The sequence below is a fragment of the Podarcis filfolensis genome (genome assembly GCF_964270895.1).
Source record: "Podarcis filfolensis genome assembly, chromosome: 6".
Lineage (NCBI taxonomy): Eukaryota > Metazoa > Chordata > Lepidosauria > Squamata > Lacertidae > Podarcis > Podarcis filfolensis.
Genome location: NC_139609.1, coordinates 60,757,309 through 60,774,449, shown reverse-complemented (window position 1 = coordinate 60,774,449; position 17,141 = coordinate 60,757,309). Strand labels below are relative to the sequence as shown.

Genomic DNA, 17,141 nt, shown 5'->3' with positions numbered 1-17,141 from the left:
CCTAATCCTGACAAAATGGAGATGATGTGGGTCAGTAGTTCCTGAGCAGCTTGGATCTCAAGTGCTTGAAGGAGCACCTCCCAAACCAGACTTTGCCAGCAGTGGAAGAGACCCTGTTCATTGTTTAGGAAACGGAGGCAGTGTGGAGGACAGTCACACAATATGGCATTCCCCATGGCAGCACCGCACCTATGGAACTTCCTCCTGGGTGAAATCAAGCTGTCTCCTCACTTTGAAAACGCACCTGTTTATGCAGCTATGATTCGAGTTTGGGAGGTATTGCCTGTTGCTGTTTTATTGCTGGGGGGGCTGGTGAATGCTTTTAATGTGTTCTTTGACATTGTGTTATCTGCCTTGTGCTCCCTTTTGGAAAGGAAGATGTGGCGTGAAAATAACAACTAAATAAATAATTAACAACACACTTTTAAAAGCATTGATATATCCTCTTATTCATAACGCCAGTTAGGAACAAGCATTATTATATTTTTTAAAAGCCCAATGAAATAAAAGCATCGGCTTTGGCTTAGCTCTGAAAGAGTCCCTGGCATTCAACAGCATCAGGCTGGAAGCATCCTTTTCTAGCTCAGTTATACATACTAGAACCCAGTAACCCAGTTTGCACAACACACCAGGACAAACCGTGGCGTGGAACTTGCACACATTTTGCTCTTTTTTTGCTGCTGCACTATGCTAAACCAAATTTTGGCTTTTCGGTGTTTTCTTGAACTGGGTCAAGGCTACAGCTCAAGACAGGGGATGAAAGAGCTTAATTTTAAGTCCCAGTTTGGATGACATACTAAGCCAAAACATGGCCTAGCTCAGTGTGACATGGCAGAGAAGGGGGTGGGGGGAAGCAAAGTGAGCTGCTCTTTGGGAGCCTGCACATTCACACAGTCTCACTAAACCCAGGTTTGGCTTAGCATGTTGTGTGAATGAGCTCAGTCTCTTGTTTTTCTTATTATGAACAGCTGCTAGGAGTCTCAGGGCACTATAACTATATAATGCTTCCTGACTTTTATATATGTTTACTTGAAATGCAGTTTCGAATCATGAGAGTTTGAATAGAGCAAACAAAGAGCAAAGACTTGCAGGGACAAAAGGGTATAGAGATAAGGCTTGGAGAGGTGACCCAGCAAACAGTGGGGCAGACCACCCAAAAAACTGCCGCTCCATGGCATGATGTGAGCATTGCTTCTGTTCTGATGACATATGTAAGCAAGAACATTGTCCCCTAGAAAAGTTTCAATGTTGACGAAGATGATAATGGGGCCTCTAGATATACTGAGATATAACAATCCCTCCTTGCCTAGGGGATCTCTCCACACATCCTACTGGAATCAATAGCAAAACTGCCATAGATTTTAATAGAAATAGATTAGGTCCTATTAAACTGTGGCAAGAGTGTTTTCTGGTCTTTGGTGTATGTTGCCAGACACATCTGTACATTGCGACTGCCCTCTAGTGCATCATTTTAGAATTTTATCACGCAGTCAAATCTATGTAGTTCATAAATCCTTTAAACCTCTCTAACTTTTAATAAATGAACTGGTTAGTCAATTAGTATAAATATTACTGCATGCAATGAATTTTGAGGATGTTTCTTCGAGCTCACAATTTCTCTTAGCTAAATAACACAATGTTATGGGGAAATTATCTCAAATACATTACCCAGATCAAGCGATATTCACAATGCCAGCCTGAACATTGCTAAGGATTCTTATTTTTTATGTTTTCACTTAAGATTCTATGCAGGATTATTTAGTTGATGTACAATTGAAGCCTGTTTAACACACACACACACACACACACACACACACACACACACACACACAATATCCCTATCTTAGATGTTGCCTATTTACAGATGTAATAATTTCTTTTTGAATTTCAGTTTGTATGAGAAGCCTGGGATCTCAGGTTTAGGACCCTTGAGTAAAATGGCCGTCCTGGCCTTCATCTTTTTGTTGGCCTTTGTCCAAGCTGAATCTGCAAGCCGTGAGTATTTAACCAACTACCAGGATATTAAGAACACAATTTATACATCTTCATAGGGCAGTAGCCCAAAACATTTGTACCCCTTGATATAGTTTAACCAAAAGGCACTTATGAAGAAACAAATACTTAAGGAATGATCTTGCAAATCCCAGTACATATAAGTCCCATGAATCTTAATGGATGGATTTAAATTCATGGAACGTAAATATGCCTAACTTTGATTGGGATATGTACCTGTATATTTTAGTGTTTGTTCCAGATGGTACTAAAATTAATTCTGCTTATTTTTAAAAAAATTCTGATAACTTGGGTGATGCCCTGGCTTTTCTAATCATATGTTGATGTTTCTAAAGTGTAAACTGCGAAGAAGTGGCCTTCCTCAGTGATATGTTGCTCAGCCTAAAAAGCAGAGGCAGGCTTTATAGATGGTTATTATATAGATGAAAATGAGGTGCTATAAAGGCATTTGATACTGTCCAGCTGCCCTTTCTGTTTGCAACACAGCAAACCTGTAATGTTGGAAGAACTTTTAGAATGCAAGGTGTTTAATCAAATCCAAAATAAGAAATCTGTATAAATGGGATTATACCCCTAGCATTCAATTTAACCATTTTCCCTAAAGGGCTGCTTTCCCCCATACAGATCTGCAGAGATCCTGAGATCATAGACCCTTCTGTGCATGTCACCTCTCAGAAAGGTCTAGAGGATGGTGAGGAGAGCCTTCTCTGTAGTGGCTCCCTGTTTACAGAAGGCTCTCCCTACGAAGGCCTGCATGGCACCAACTTCAGCACCAGACAAAGACATGCCAGACTCTCCAAGGGTCCCTATTTTCCAGGGACAGTTCTGGATTTACAGAAGTCATCCCGGTTTCTGATTTGATCCCAGAATGCCCTGCTTTTCCTTAGGATGTCCCTATTTTCATGGGAAAAATGTTGGCGGGTATGACATGCTTGCTTTCCCAAGCATTTGGGACGCACTGATATGGTACTGTAGCATTAAAACAGTTTTTAGTATGCTTATGTCATTTATTATTATTTACAAAAATGCAGGATCCTCAACCTGTTTGGGGTGAAGCTACAGATATGCAACATGTAAGGTGTCGGGGCAGGGCAGAACGGGATTTAAGTTTCATTGGTCAGCAGATCACACAAACTGCATATGGCAGGGGCTTAATCTTATGTAAGGCTTGTAGTTGACACTCTCCATAATTTCAGCTTTTATTTTAGTGATGCCGTGGCAGCTAGTGATGTGCACTGTTCGTTTCCCTTTTCAGTTTTAACTTCAAGTCCCATATTTGGACCACGGCAGGTGACTGGGTTGCTTGGAGGCTCAGTGACTGTGAAATGCTTTTACCCTCCCACTAGTGTGAATAGACACAGCAGGAAGTACTGGTGCAAGGAATCAACACGGCAATGTTCAACCATCATTTCTAGCAATGGCTATGTTGCTGGAGCGTTCAAAGGCAGAGCCTTAATAACAGACTTTCCAGAGAATGGCATATTCACTATATTAATATCAGAGCTTAGAAGAGGAGACATGGGGATGTACAAATGTGGTGTTTCACTAAATGACAATGGACTGTCTTTCAGAGTGAAGCTGGATGTTTCCGAAGGTAAATATATAATGCTACTTTATTTTCTGTCAGAAGCAGGCTACAAATATCCATTTATCTATGGCTTATTGGAAGATGAGATTTTTAGTTTCCACTTTTTCCTGCTTCATCCTCTGCATAACTAAATCATCTTATTGTTTTATTGTTTTATTCTGGGACAAACAAATTCTGAATACATATGAGCTGTGGATGGGAATGTAAGTGAGTGGGAAGGGGGGTAACATAGTGGTAACTGTGTCATTTCTTGACACGAACAGTTGTAGATGGGGAGTGAGAAAGTCCTTGAAGTCTCCAACTGTTTAATTACTTTTTTTGGCGGGGGGAGCTAATGGAAGAAATGTAGGAAGTCATAACATGTAGAACCATGGAGCAATACATAGTGCAATGCAGAACAACATGAGATTGTAGAATGGAAGATGGAGAATTGGTAAAGCTATGTCTCCTTACTATAGATTCAACAGTTCCGGATGAAGCTCAACTCATTTATGTTGAGCAGCATGGATCAGTGACTATGAACTGTGACTTGGGTGCGCAATATGCAAGTGCTCGGAAGTACCTGTGCAAGATGTCAAAGAATGATTGCTACACTGTTATTGACTCGTATGGAAAAATTGACGAAGCCTACGAAGGAAGAGTTATGCTGACCTTTCTTGGGACTCCTGGATCATTCAGTATCTTTATGACCCAGTTAAAGAAGAAAGATTCAGGGTCATATCTCTGTGGAGCTGGAATCTATGGGGCAGGGGGAGAATCCAAGGAACTGGATATACATGTCTATGAAGGTGGGTAATGGGCTGGGAGATTTTGCAGTCCTAAATGCAAACAATGTGCCCTCTTAATCCTTGCCTATCATGTCTGATAAAATCTAGTAGGCGGGAATTGACTGGATGGCTCTAGGGAGTGGACAATGTCTCACTATGGGAGGACGTTATGCCCACTGCCTTGAAGGAGGCCCCTCTTGAAGAGGTCCTCTCTGGATCCAGAGGTTTTACAAAATTACGATCCAGTCTCTAATATTCCTTTTACTGGGCAAGGTGATTGAGAAGGTAGTTGCCAGCTAGCTACGGGTATGTCTGGAAGAAGCAGATTATTTAGATACATTTCAGTCCGGTTTCAAACCCAGTTTCAGCACCGAAACAGTGGGAAATGCGATCCTGTTGGTTTCCTTGACATCTCCGTGGCTTTTGATACCACTGTCTATGGTGTTCATCTGGAGCAACTCAAGGAAGTGAGAATTGTATTACAGTGGTTCTACTCCTATCTGCAGTAGTAGTACAGTACTAGGAGAATGTTTCTTGGCTCCATGGCTTTTGGGCTGTGGGATCCTACAAGGGTCCATTCTGTCTACTATATTACAACATCTCTATGAAACCATTCAGAGCTGTCATCTGGGGATTTGGAGCATGGTGTTATTAGTATGCTAAATGTCATTAAACGTGGCTTCTGTAGTTGACCACTTTTGTAATGTTTTATTTTGAAATCTTTAAGATAATATTTCAGTTTTCCGTTAATGATGTTGCTTTGAATATACACTTGACTTTATCCCATAATGTTTTATTCTATATTGTTTTATCTGATATTTTAATGTAAACTTCTTGAAGATTTTTTTTTCTTAAATACATAAAGGGGTATAGAAATGAAATTAACAACAACAGCAACAATATAATTTCATGCCTTCTCTTTCTCCAGGGTCTTTGGTGCCCAAAGGACAACCTGTAGCAAGAGGAGTCCAAGGTGGATCAGTGTCTGTTGAATGCCATTATGATCCAAAAGAGAATTATACACGCAAACAGTGGTGCAAGTTAGAAAAAAACAGGTGCCTTCCATTAATAAATGACTTTGGGTATGTGATGGATTCCTATGAGGGAAGAATAGTGATGCATGATAACCCAAGTAATGGAACATTCACCATCCTGTTGAACCAACTGAATGAGAAGGATGCAGGGTTCTACTGGTGTGTAGTAGATGGAAAAGAGGAAAAAAGGTCAGCAACAGAGCTGAAGATTGTAGAAGGTAACAGACCATGTTTCTTCTAATGTGCTTCTCAGCAGAACTATATGCCTCTTTTGTTCAGTGTTGCAGAGCCTAAGCTGATACAGCACAGCAGGATCAAATGGAATCAGTCCTAAATATTATACTTGTTTTTCAAAGGGACTTTGTTGCAGATAATGAGAATAATCCAGACAGGAGCAAGCTGGATATGACATGAAATGCATTATCGCATAAAACACCCAGTCTTGTTTTTGGTTTGTAAAAAAGGGGCAATATTCTCTGGGGGAGAGAGCAGGATTGGTTCAATGATAGGTAGGGTTTGGGAAGAAGAATGTAACTTATTTCCTGAGTGAAAACACCCCTCCCCCATTTGCATTAGTGATAATGGGAACTTTCTTTCAGTGGAAATCCTACATAGAGTGTGGGAGGTGGGTAGATGGATAAATTGCAGTGGGTAGGTGGGTGGGATGGGTTAGACTGCCCTTCCCAACCCACTGGGGTTTTGATCCTTGTAGGATTATTCTCACAATGGTAGTTTACACTAAGAAGAAGTGCATATTAAATGTCTCATTTAATTCCCATTAATTTCAGTAAGAGAGACCAACTTAATTCTATCATTGAGATGAATGGGAACGAAAAGAGATTTACTCCTGCTAGATAATAGCCAGTTCTTTAAAATCACAGCAAATAGTTTCAGACAATCTCATTTGTGGATCTGGCTGTCTACATGTCCTTATTAGGGTACATTCAGAATAGCAATTCTTTGCAGATTCTGCTAAAGAAAATAAGGCAAGGATATGCTATCCAATTTTGAAATTTAATCACCAACTCTGCTTCCTGGTTTTATTGTTGCTGTTTACCTCCTTGAAGAGATAGGACTGCTCTGATAACTGCTTGTCCAGAGCTGCCATTGTTGTTCTCCTCCGCCACTTCTTTCCTTTACAGGAAATGTGTATCCAGTGCAGCCATTCCACTAGATAGCTTGTTAATTCCATCTGCTAATTTCTTAAGAAGCTAAAATAGTCTGTCTACACAAAGGGGCGGAGGAAGGGGGTGCAGTGGGGGTGGGGTGCCCCGGGTGTCACTACTAAGGGGTGTGTGCGACAAAATGCCAGGCTGCACTCTCCATGGGGCCTGCAGTGTGCCTGAGCTACACATCTCTCCTGGGAGTGACGCGGTGGCTTGGGCGCCCGCAGACTCTGTGCTGCCCCAAATGGTCTGCCCGCCACCTCCCCCTCAGCTGTAGGGCAGCTGAGTGGGAGGAGGCAGACAGACTCCTCTGAGGCCCCACGGAGTGTCCTGCCTCAGCTTGCCCCATCCCGCGGTCGGCTGGCCCCATCCCACGGTCGGCTAGCCCTGCCCCATGGTGCTCGATCAGCTTGCTCCGCCACTGTCTATACATCATATATTTGAAGCACCTTAAAAACACATTTACCCCTGTGCAGAATCATTGGGGCAGTAGTTTACCCCTTATAGAGCTACAATTCCCATTCCCACGATCCTATTTGGGGAGTGTGCATGCTTTGAAGGAACTTTAAAGGTATGGCATATACATTACCTTTGAGCCTAATAATCAGCCAGCAGGCCCTGCCACTTCATAGGCCTATAAACCTAGGGTTGGAGGTTTCATTTCAATTCTTACTATGCCTTTTATCTTTCCGTTGAAAGGGAAAAACCCAAAGTACATTCTACTTGGGTTTTCTGCAGCAAATACTATCTATAATTGCCTAGTTCATGCATTCTATTTGTCACATGACATATTCATCTGCTTAGGAAGGTCTGGTCTGGTCCAGTTAGGGGCGTTTGATGTGATATATTGTATACCAGCTATTTCATTTAATAATGCTAAAATTAGGCTCTCTGTCTTTGATTTAAAGTGATTTACTGATTGCCTATTTACTTCTAATTTCCCCCCGCTTTTGAAACAGGGAAACCCAATTTAGTAATAGATAATGAGATCAACGCTGTTGTCGGTGCCCCACTGAAACTATCATGCTCTTACTCATGTGAATATGCTGATTATGAGAAGTATTGGTGCAAGTGGAAGAATACTGGATGTGAACCTCTCGTCTTATCCACCCAAAATGAAAACGGCTTGGTGGTTAACTGTGATGCAACCAACAGAATTTTGTCGCTGAATTTTGACCAAGTGTCACGAACAGATCAAGGGTGGTATTGGTGTGGAGTCAGACGTGGAGGTCACTATGCAGAAACAACTGCAATGCATCTGGAAGTGCAAGAAGGTGAGCTTCAGTTCTGATCAGAGGGACAACACAGTAGGTTTCATATCCTGTAGTGTCTACATTTTACCAGGCCTATTATGGGTTGCTTCCAAATTTTGACACATTATAATTAGTGAGCACTTCAAGAGCATCTAAAGATGTCCACTCTCAAGTTATGGAGCAGATTTATGCTTGTGGGTCTTTGCCTTTCATGGATGACATGATTTAGCTATGCTCCTGGTTTCCTAGAGTGCCATAATTCATATTTAAACCACTCAGTTAAACAATTCAGAAGATACTTTTTCTATAATTTGATTCTGCGAGTAACACAGATTGGCAACAATTAAACACAGGAGCATTTAAAGGCACTTCCACACAACAGATTATTGTGGATTACTGAGGCATGCATGCTCTTTTAGCCTCTGCATAGAGCCCTTTGCCCTTCCTTTGCCAATAATTAATGTTACTTTACAACAGCTTCTCATTTTGTCTAAAGCAGGAATCTATCACCCAGGATCTTAAACCATGGCTTGGTTTAATATCCTGGTTTAATATCCGTTTCTATGATAGTAAACCTTTTGTTTGGACAAAATGAGAAACTGTAGTTAATTAAAGCCTCCTTGGTTTTATTGTGAATAATAGGGCAGGTATGAAGGGGGTCTGTGTGCAAGCAATAAGCCATGATACAACCATTATCAGAAGGTACTGACTATTTTATTTCTTTCCTGCTTTTTGTTTTCTTATATGTTGCTTGATACCAATTTCCCAAACATGCCTAAATAGTGTTTCAAAACCCTAAAGAAGATTCCAGTGCCGACAAAGAACCCAGTGATATAATTCCTGAAGTCAACCCTAGAAGCAGGGGCCTTCCTTTAAATGAAGCTAAGGAGGCAACTGGAGTTGAGAGCCCCGTAGACAGGTGAGCCACTGTAAAAGCCTTAAGGATGATATGTGAGTGCATTGTATAAGAAGAAGCAAGAGGATCTAAAAGAAGAAGCAAGTCACATTTTGTTACTGAATTTATCAGATACATTTTGAGCAATCAGATAAACTCACAGTTGGCACTTGCTGAGGGCCAGGCCTGCTCCCCTTTGTGTAAAAATAGAGTCCAATTTGAAATACAAAGAGAACACACAGGGGAAGAGTGCAGAGCCAGTTGTTACCCTCTTCCTGTGATCTACCTCCCTGCAGCTTTTCTCCCCAGACATTTTTCTCCTTGTCGGAGAAAAGGGCTTCAGCTGAGGAATGAGAAGCAGAAGGGTAGAAGGATCCTCTATTTCTCACCTGCATGTCCCTTTGCTTTCAAAATTAGACCTACCTCCCTCTTCCATGTTGAAAAACTCATGGAGCTACCATAAGCATGTAAAGTTTGCTCCTAATACTAATAGATTCTGGGAATGTACCTGTAGTCTTTAAAATATCGTAAGAATATAAGTAACGCCATGTCAACAGAATATTTAGGCAAGTTTATCTGTTTCCTAAAATTTGTATGCACTGGTTATTCATTCTAAAGTTACTACAGTTCCAATTCAACTTCTCTTTCAGCCATGAAGATAGCAAAAATTCCTCAGTTCTGGTCTCCACTTTAGTCCCCCTTGGAGTTGTGTTTCTGCTTCTTGTCGCAATTGGTATTGTTGTGAAGCGCAAGGTTTTCAAGCATTCAGGTGAATCTATACAAGTTCTAGGCTGTGTGGAATATAATTGTAAATTTATGTACTTTTTGTTATAATTTGAGTTATAATTTTAATTTTGTTATAATTTGAGCACTTGAATTATCACTTCCCAAACAATATATTGTGAACATTAGCAAGGTGAACTTCAGAAACGTTTTCCTTGGGTTCATGTTGCCTTGGGATCTGTCTTTGTCTCTTAACTCCTGTTAGAAACAACTCACAGGCCATGAATGCCCAGATGCCCTTGAAGGCTCATATACTCTATGAAGCTATACTGGTGTCCTTTTGTCTTCTGGATCATGGTTAAGAATAAGAGTGTAATGGTCCTGGTATGAAGTATTCACATGGGTGGCACAGCAGCACAAGCACTAATTCTACCTGTTAGCCTGATGAGAGACCCACAAATATTTTCTCTGGCTCCAATCCTATGCTTGCTTTCTTTGTAGCTGCAATGAATGAAGAGGACCTTGCTTCAGAATTTGAGATTGGTGGATATGTCTCAGTATTTTGGCTTCTCTCCATGTCTCATTCCCCCCCCCCCACAGTCTTAAGTTCAGTTATCCACATTTCTACATCAGTTTGCATTTTTTTTTAAAGTCCTCACGAAAATCCATCAACATTTTAATGCAAATTTCTCCTACTATGTATGTTTTTATATGCAATTTTGCATAAAGTACACATTTTTTGTAAACCATTTTTTCTGATATAATGCATTATTTTCACCAGTATATGTATTTATATGCACAATTTACCAGAGTATTATGGATTTTTGTTCACATTATGTGCTGAAGAACTGCATTGCATTTCCCCTCTCCTTTCTACAGATTTGGTCTCAGTTGGAAGCTACAGGACAAACATCAGCATGACAGATTTTGAGAATGTGAGACAGTACGGAGCAAAGGACAATGTATGCATGGAAGATGCTAATGAGACCCAATTAGGGACCATGGATGGTAAGACCCTTTTATAGCATTTACTCTAGCTACAACTAGGTGTTAATGGGGAGAGACAATGCAATATAGTGATTCATTTAAGAAAGTTGTATATTCATGGAAGAGCTTTCTATTACTTTCATGTTCAGCCCCTTAACATCTCTCATTCTTTACAGAGAATATAACCAGTGGCAGTCCTAAGGAGACTGGTAAACCAAAGAAGACAAAGAGGGTAAGAGCGAGATAGATTAACAGGACTATAATAGTCCCTTGGTAATCCCAGTTACGAAGCGGGGGACGACGACGACTCATTTTAAAAGCTTCTAGTGTTCTTTGCATGTTACTGTATTAAGCAAGGACTTTGGTGGCAGTCCCCCCCCCTAAACTGTTACAGTCATTCTCTTCCTTTCAGAAGGATGCACAAACCTCCTTTTAGTTTAATTTGTTATTTCTCTTCCATTTTTTAAAAAAAAGTCTATTTTCTTTTCTTTTGTTGTCTGTTGATGGTAGTTTCAGATTAACTGCTGTTTAAATTTATGTTTCAGTTTGCTAGCCCCTTTGTGAACCATCATGGATGAAAAATGGTATAGACTGTTGCAGGCAGTAAACTAGTTAGATCAAACTAGCTGCCTTCATGTGTGCAGCACATGAAAGGGTGCCCCAGGGAATGCTGGGAATGCTGCTGGTTTCACCCCTGGATGGTATGGATGCCTGCACTAAAGGAGCAAAGCGTGTGAGAATCTGTGTGCATGCGGGCTTCCACATTACTGATCATGCAGGGGTGCAAATCATATGAAAACCTATGCATGAGCAGCTGCTTCTTTGATGCAGACATCTAAGATATCTCTGAGTGCTTCACAAACTGGAGCTCTCTCTGAGAAAGCGGCCATTTTGTCACATGGACCAAGTTAAAATAGTACTGGGGTTTCTGTTTGTTCTTTTAGGGCTCCACGGAGGAAATTGAGATGGCTTATACCACAGTCCTGCTGAATGAAGGCAACAAGACCCCTGCAAGAAGAGACCAGGAACAATAGAGCTTTGCAGATGGCTGAAGAGTTTGATTGCAAATGCTGGAAGACTGGTGGAAGCCAATTATGCAATAATGACTAAAGACAGCCTATGATTAGAATAAGTGAATAGCGAGCTATGCTGAGATGCTAAGATTTCCCCAAATTGTCTCAGTTCTGCCACATACTATACAATATTTCTTGATCAACATATACTCCTTTAAGGGTCAATAGTTTCATATCAAAATTATATAAATCAAATTAATAAAGTTTTGTGATTTAGGAGTAATGTAATGATGGTAAGAGCAGTTAAACAATGGAAGCAATTGCCTAGAGGGGTGGTGGGACTCTTCCCTCACTGGAAGTCCTCAAGCACAGGCTGGACAGTCAACTGTTGGAAGTGCTGTAGCTCTGGATTTCCTGGATGAAGCCTGGTGTTGAATTCAGTCCCCTACAAATCTGTGCCTGATTGATTGATCTTCTTTCTCTCACCACATCCACACAAAACATTTAAAGCACTATTATACCACTTTAAAAGTCATGGAAACTGTATTTTGTTATGGGTGCTGACCTTGCAGAGCTGCATTTCCCAGCACCCTCAACATTTCCCATGAGTCTTCACGACTGTTCAAATAGTACAATGGTGCTTTAAATGTATGGTGTTGAAGCCCCCCACCCTCTTTCCACTCCACCACATTTTAGAGATTTTCATTTCATGCAATTTTATTGAGAAAATGTAAAACAAAACAAAATGAAGCAATAATCAGAAAAGCAATGAAACTAGGATCACATAATCATGCAATCATGAATAGAAGGAAAGGGATGGGTAGGTTGGGGGGGGACTATGATTCTGTACCTGATTATTTTTGTGAAACGCTGAAACATTTTAAACTAATAGGTATTGATTTGGAAACTTTATACAAATGTTGTGCCCATCTGTATACGAAAACAACAGCTGGATTTTGCTGTTGATGGACTCTGGATAATGAGAAAAATAACCGTTTAAAAATTAATTCAGTAAACGCAAAACATAAAAAGATTATTTTTTTGTTTGTGAGCATGACTCTGTAATCTATAATCATCTGGAATCAGTGACTTTATAGTTATTTGTATGCAATGTTTTTGAGCAGCGTGTTTTCTGACATAAAAATATCCTGAATGTGAATTTGGAAGTTGAGTTTGTTGCTGATTTTGAGAGAGAACTCATGATTTTGAGAGAGAACCACGTTATCAAGATCTGGATATATGTATCCATTACTAGATGAGGTGTTTACATTTTACAACAAGGAGACATCCCTGAATAGCAAATGCAACATAGTTCTGTTACACACTTGATAGAGCAAACTGGAATCAAATGTTGAGCATCTGGTAACCACTCTTTCGTTCATCATTTTTGATCTGTGGCCATTTCAATAGGAACCAAATCACTGGGGGGTGGGGGAAATAAAATTTGCTTTGGTAAGAATAAAAGGGGTTGGGGGTGCAGACAAGCACCTTTGTTTCATGGACATGCCAGTAGCATGATAGTTACAGATACAGAATGGCTCCTTTACTGTGCCTCATATATTATATAGTGATAGAGTTGAAACCTTTGGTCACACTGCAAGCCTATAGTACTACAGTATATCTATTTTGTGAAATTGGTCTTGTTTACCTTCCTTCTACTTGGTTTGTTTACACAAAGGAGTCAAGTTGCACAACTAGATCTACAAGCTACATGTAAACATAATGAATAGAGCATCTGACTAGATTGGTTCATCATCCCATCTGGGCAAAGGATGCAAATCCCAGCAGAAATATTCCTATGTGGTTGGCGCTAATGCATCTATTGACCAGAATTTTTATTGCTGCAAGGTAGCTATAGGAGACCAGCACACTTTTTCTCAAATATCACACCAACGGTTTGTTTCTAGAAAAGCCAGCAAATAAATCAAAATACGTAATCATTTAAATATTAACTTTTGGACGATCTGAATTGCCAAGTCTGCTAATTATATCACATCATATCATCTGATATAATCAGTTGATATGATGCTACAGTTCCTCCAGTTGTATTCATTTGTACAGAATTTCAGTTTCTATGCATTAGAACTGAAAAGAAGTGGGGGGAATTCTCAAGTTATTTTTACTGACATTTGGTGAATGTATATTCCGTGAGTTCGATTCCCCCCTTTCCTCATTTTATCAATTTTAGATCAAAGCAGATGCTTGCAGAAGCACTTCGGTGGTTGGCTGCTGTGAGAAAAGGACACTAGACTAGATTGGTTATTGGCTGTTCTTATGAAATCTTTCTGGAAAACCACAACAGAGTCTATGCCAAAGTCTCTCATAAAACTTTTTCAATATAAGCCCCTTTTCTACCTCAAATACATCAATGGACAATTCTCAAACCTGCCCCTCTCTTACACCGCCAAGTTTCCAGTCATCCCGTTGAATAATTTTCTACCTATAAGCCATGAACCTACTGCTTCAGTTTCTTATTATAATGATGGAATGTGATTTAGCTGACTCACAGACAACATAAGGTTGTCTAACAGAACTAACAACCAAAGTTGCTATAAAAGATTCAGACAGCATCTCTAATATTTGCACTTGTCAGTTGTAATAGGGTAATGACAGTTTAAGCCAGGAGAGGGTGCAAGAGGCACACAGACTAAGAATGGTTAGAGGTGTTCTCATCCCTCTCTCTCTTCCTGGCACTGGGGATGTTTTTCTGATAGGAGGGGGGGGGGGGGCTTTTGGTGGGAAGCTGCAGGTGGAAGCGAAAGTGGTCTGCAAGGGGGTGGGGATATTGTGACCTTTTTGTAGGGTTAGAGGCTGAGGAGAAAAGTACACCTTGTGAACTTGCTGAGGGAAACCGATGCAAGGAGAGGGGAGGCAGTGTGGTCATGAGGGAAACTGAGACAGGAAGAGGAAGTATATTGTGGTCCTGTCAAGGGAGGGAAACTGAGGCAGGGAACCTCTGTTAGGTACTCTGTATAAATAGCAGCCAATCTGACACCACAGTTGCTGTAGCGTTTGCAGGCAGTGCTGGGGAAGAAGGTGGCAATAAGGTTGGGGCTGTGTGGATACACTGGCAGGAGCACCAGATTGGCCCGGACAGTACAATACAATTGCGTCTTGCACTGGGGTGGCATTCTGGGAGTGGCACGTATACACAAAAACATGTATGCACAAACCCTTGGAACCACTGCTTGGTCTTTGGAGGCACTGTTGTTCCTGGGAGCTGTTCTGCCTCTTCTTCAGAGGCCAAGGTCCCTTTCTGCAGGGTGGGATCCCTGCCTGTCTCCTGGCAGATCCCAAGGTCCCGGCTACTACAGAGTTGTTGTTATGGGCTGTTCCTAAGTTTCTGGGATCCCCAGATCCTCCTTGGCAAGCTATTCTGAGGAAAAAGAGTAATCTGGTGAGGGAAGAATATCCTGCTATACTGCATATCACCAGCCAGATGCTTAGGACTAGAAGACAAAAGCTAGATTTATCCATCTTCCCAAGCCTCCCCTCGCTGCTTCACAGGTGGTGGTGGGGAGTAGTAAATTGATCATCTAACTCAGGCTAGATACATACAATAACAGATGGGGGCCAGAAAGTCCTATATAAATGTCTTCTTATTACAATATTTTGATGTTTCAAGACATATAATTCCTTCCAAACTATTAGTTTCAAAATAAAAATTGAGTCAATTTACACATCATTTATGAAGTGCACACTTGCTCTGTCTGCTCATTTGAAGACATAATATCCCAGTCCTAGAAGTGCTTCAGTCTTAATCCAGATTGTTGACCCAGATGGATTTCTGCTTGTGTTTTATGTATGTGTTTACAGTATCGATACACCGCCTTTAAACAGTGCTTCTCAAGAGAGGTTGCATGCCAGTATGTTTCCTCCTAAGCCCCTTAGGCAAATATCTGCCACAGACAGAGACTACTTAAAGGATAGATTTTAGATCTCAGATTAGCACAGGCTATAAATTCCACCACTCACCACTGAGAGCTGTAGAATGTTCCCAGCTGCTAAGTCTCCTTATAGTATAGCAGTAACAAGCCGGCAGCATCCTACACAGAACCCCCCCCCCCCCACCTTGTATCTGGATCAAAAACGTGTGAAAGTCCAGGAACATTCTTTGACAGAGTGTCACTATTTATAGACTATTATTGGCGTGCTCTGGTCCATGGGGTCATGAAGAGCCGGACATGACTAAACGACTAAACAATAACATTGGGTTTTCAAACAAATCTGGGTGAATAGGACTATTACTACAAATTGCCCTCAGGCAATAATTGGCCAAAGTCTTGGACCTGATAAGAAGTGTTAATTCTGCAATTTGAGGCAGAGGTAAGAATGGACAAAGAGAGACACCGAGAGAAGTGCTTTTGGGTTCTGTAAACTAATATTCTGGCATGGTCACTGTCTCTTTCTGGAGAGCTGTGGTGAGATAGAGATGGGCTTTGGCTACTGGGTGGGACTGTTTTTGAAAGCCTATACAGTGGTACCTCAGGTTACGGACGCTTCAGGTTACAGACTCCACTAACCCAGAAATAGTACCTCGGGTTAAGAACTTTGCTTCAGGATGAGAACAGAAATCGCGCGGCGGCAGCAGGAGGCCCCATTAGCTAAAGTGGTGCTTCAGGTTAAGAACAGTTTCAGGTTAAGAACGGACCTCCAGAACGAATTAAGTACGTAACCAGAGGTACCACTGTATTTCATTTCATGGTGACTATTGGAGTGTTAAGCTGTTCGTCCAGCACTAATTAGCCTGAGTATTTGTAATTTACCAGCCCCGAGTGACCTCCTCAAACATGGGTAAGCACTATGCCTGGAAACTTCTCCCTGCTCAGAGAAGTGTAGCAACTGTAGCACTATGTTCCAAGTCAAAAGCAAAACTTCCTCAACCCAGCAAGCCAAATTCTGTGCACTGTGCAGTTCACACAAAGGATTATTGCATTAGATTTGTTCTGAATAATTAAAACAATATGCTAGAGAAAGGCAGTAAAGTGGAGGTGCATTTTTGATATTTCAGCAGGCATGTTGTACATTGATCATAGCCTCTTAAAACAGTCTGCAGAGACGTTGAACTTCCGGGTTGGCGCCTCCGGCAATGGCGGAGCTCCTCTGATCGGGAGGAACTTGCTCTGTGAAAAGCAGGGTCTGACCGCCACGGCGAAGGCAGAGACCCATTGAAATCACAGGCGGGAGAAGCCTGTGAACTTGGGATTCGGCTGGCACCCTTTGCGCCTCCCCTACTCGCGGGGAAACCCTATTTTGGGGATCTGGAGCGACATGGGGTGAGTGGCGCGGTGCTTTGAATCGACTGCTTCTTTCACGGAGTGAAGCCGCATTGCTGCTGCCGGAGAGCGCTGACTTTTTCCTGTGGACAATTGGATTTTAAACAACTACCCGTGAGTAGAACGGAAAATTGGATCTTGAAATACTTTAATTTGGCACCGAAGCGGGAAGGTTCTAAACAGGAAGTCTGCCTTCCGCTTTTGTAAATAGATTGAAGCAAAGACGCTACAAGCTAAAGTCTCTGAAAGCTTTTGACAAAGGATTAAATTTCCATCGGTCAAAAATACAAAACCCCCCTTGGAAGCAGGAGAAGAGGGGGGAAGTTTTGGACCTAGTGAGCCTGCAGGAGAGAGTGAAAATTAAATTACCACTGCTCTGAACCTGGGAACGGGCTGCTAGATGACGTTTGGGGAATGTTCATTGAC

The 17,141-nt window shown here is 41.4% G+C and overlaps 1 protein-coding gene and 1 long non-coding RNA gene across 3 annotated transcripts in view; one reads left to right on the top strand and one right to left on the bottom strand.

Moving 5' to 3' along the window:
* PIGR (polymeric immunoglobulin receptor) overlaps window positions 1-12,598 on the top strand; it is a 25,705-nt gene extending 13,107 nt beyond the window's left edge. For both annotated transcript variants that reach the window (XM_083617120.1, XM_083617121.1), the window contains exons 2-11: window positions 1,892-1,995; window positions 3,269-3,607; window positions 4,060-4,389; window positions 5,297-5,620; window positions 7,528-7,842; window positions 8,605-8,740; window positions 9,367-9,485; window positions 10,319-10,447; window positions 10,603-10,658; window positions 11,371-12,598. In XM_083617120.1, the coding sequence (XP_083473246.1) occupies window positions 1,938-1,995; window positions 3,269-3,607; window positions 4,060-4,389; window positions 5,297-5,620; window positions 7,528-7,842; window positions 8,605-8,740; window positions 9,367-9,485; window positions 10,319-10,447; window positions 10,603-10,658; window positions 11,371-11,460 (1,896 nt within the window). In that variant the 5' untranslated portion in view covers window positions 1,892-1,937 and the 3' untranslated portion in view covers window positions 11,461-12,598. The remainder of the gene's footprint in view (window positions 1-1,891; window positions 1,996-3,268; window positions 3,608-4,059; window positions 4,390-5,296; window positions 5,621-7,527; window positions 7,843-8,604; window positions 8,741-9,366; window positions 9,486-10,318; window positions 10,448-10,602; window positions 10,659-11,370) is intronic.
* Window positions 10,122-17,141, bottom strand: LOC310764067. Its single transcript, XR_014549003.1, has 2 exons — window positions 16,507-17,141; window positions 10,122-13,235 (listed from the first exon to the last, which is right to left on the bottom strand). It is a non-coding gene; the product is annotated as an uncharacterized lncRNA (long non-coding RNA).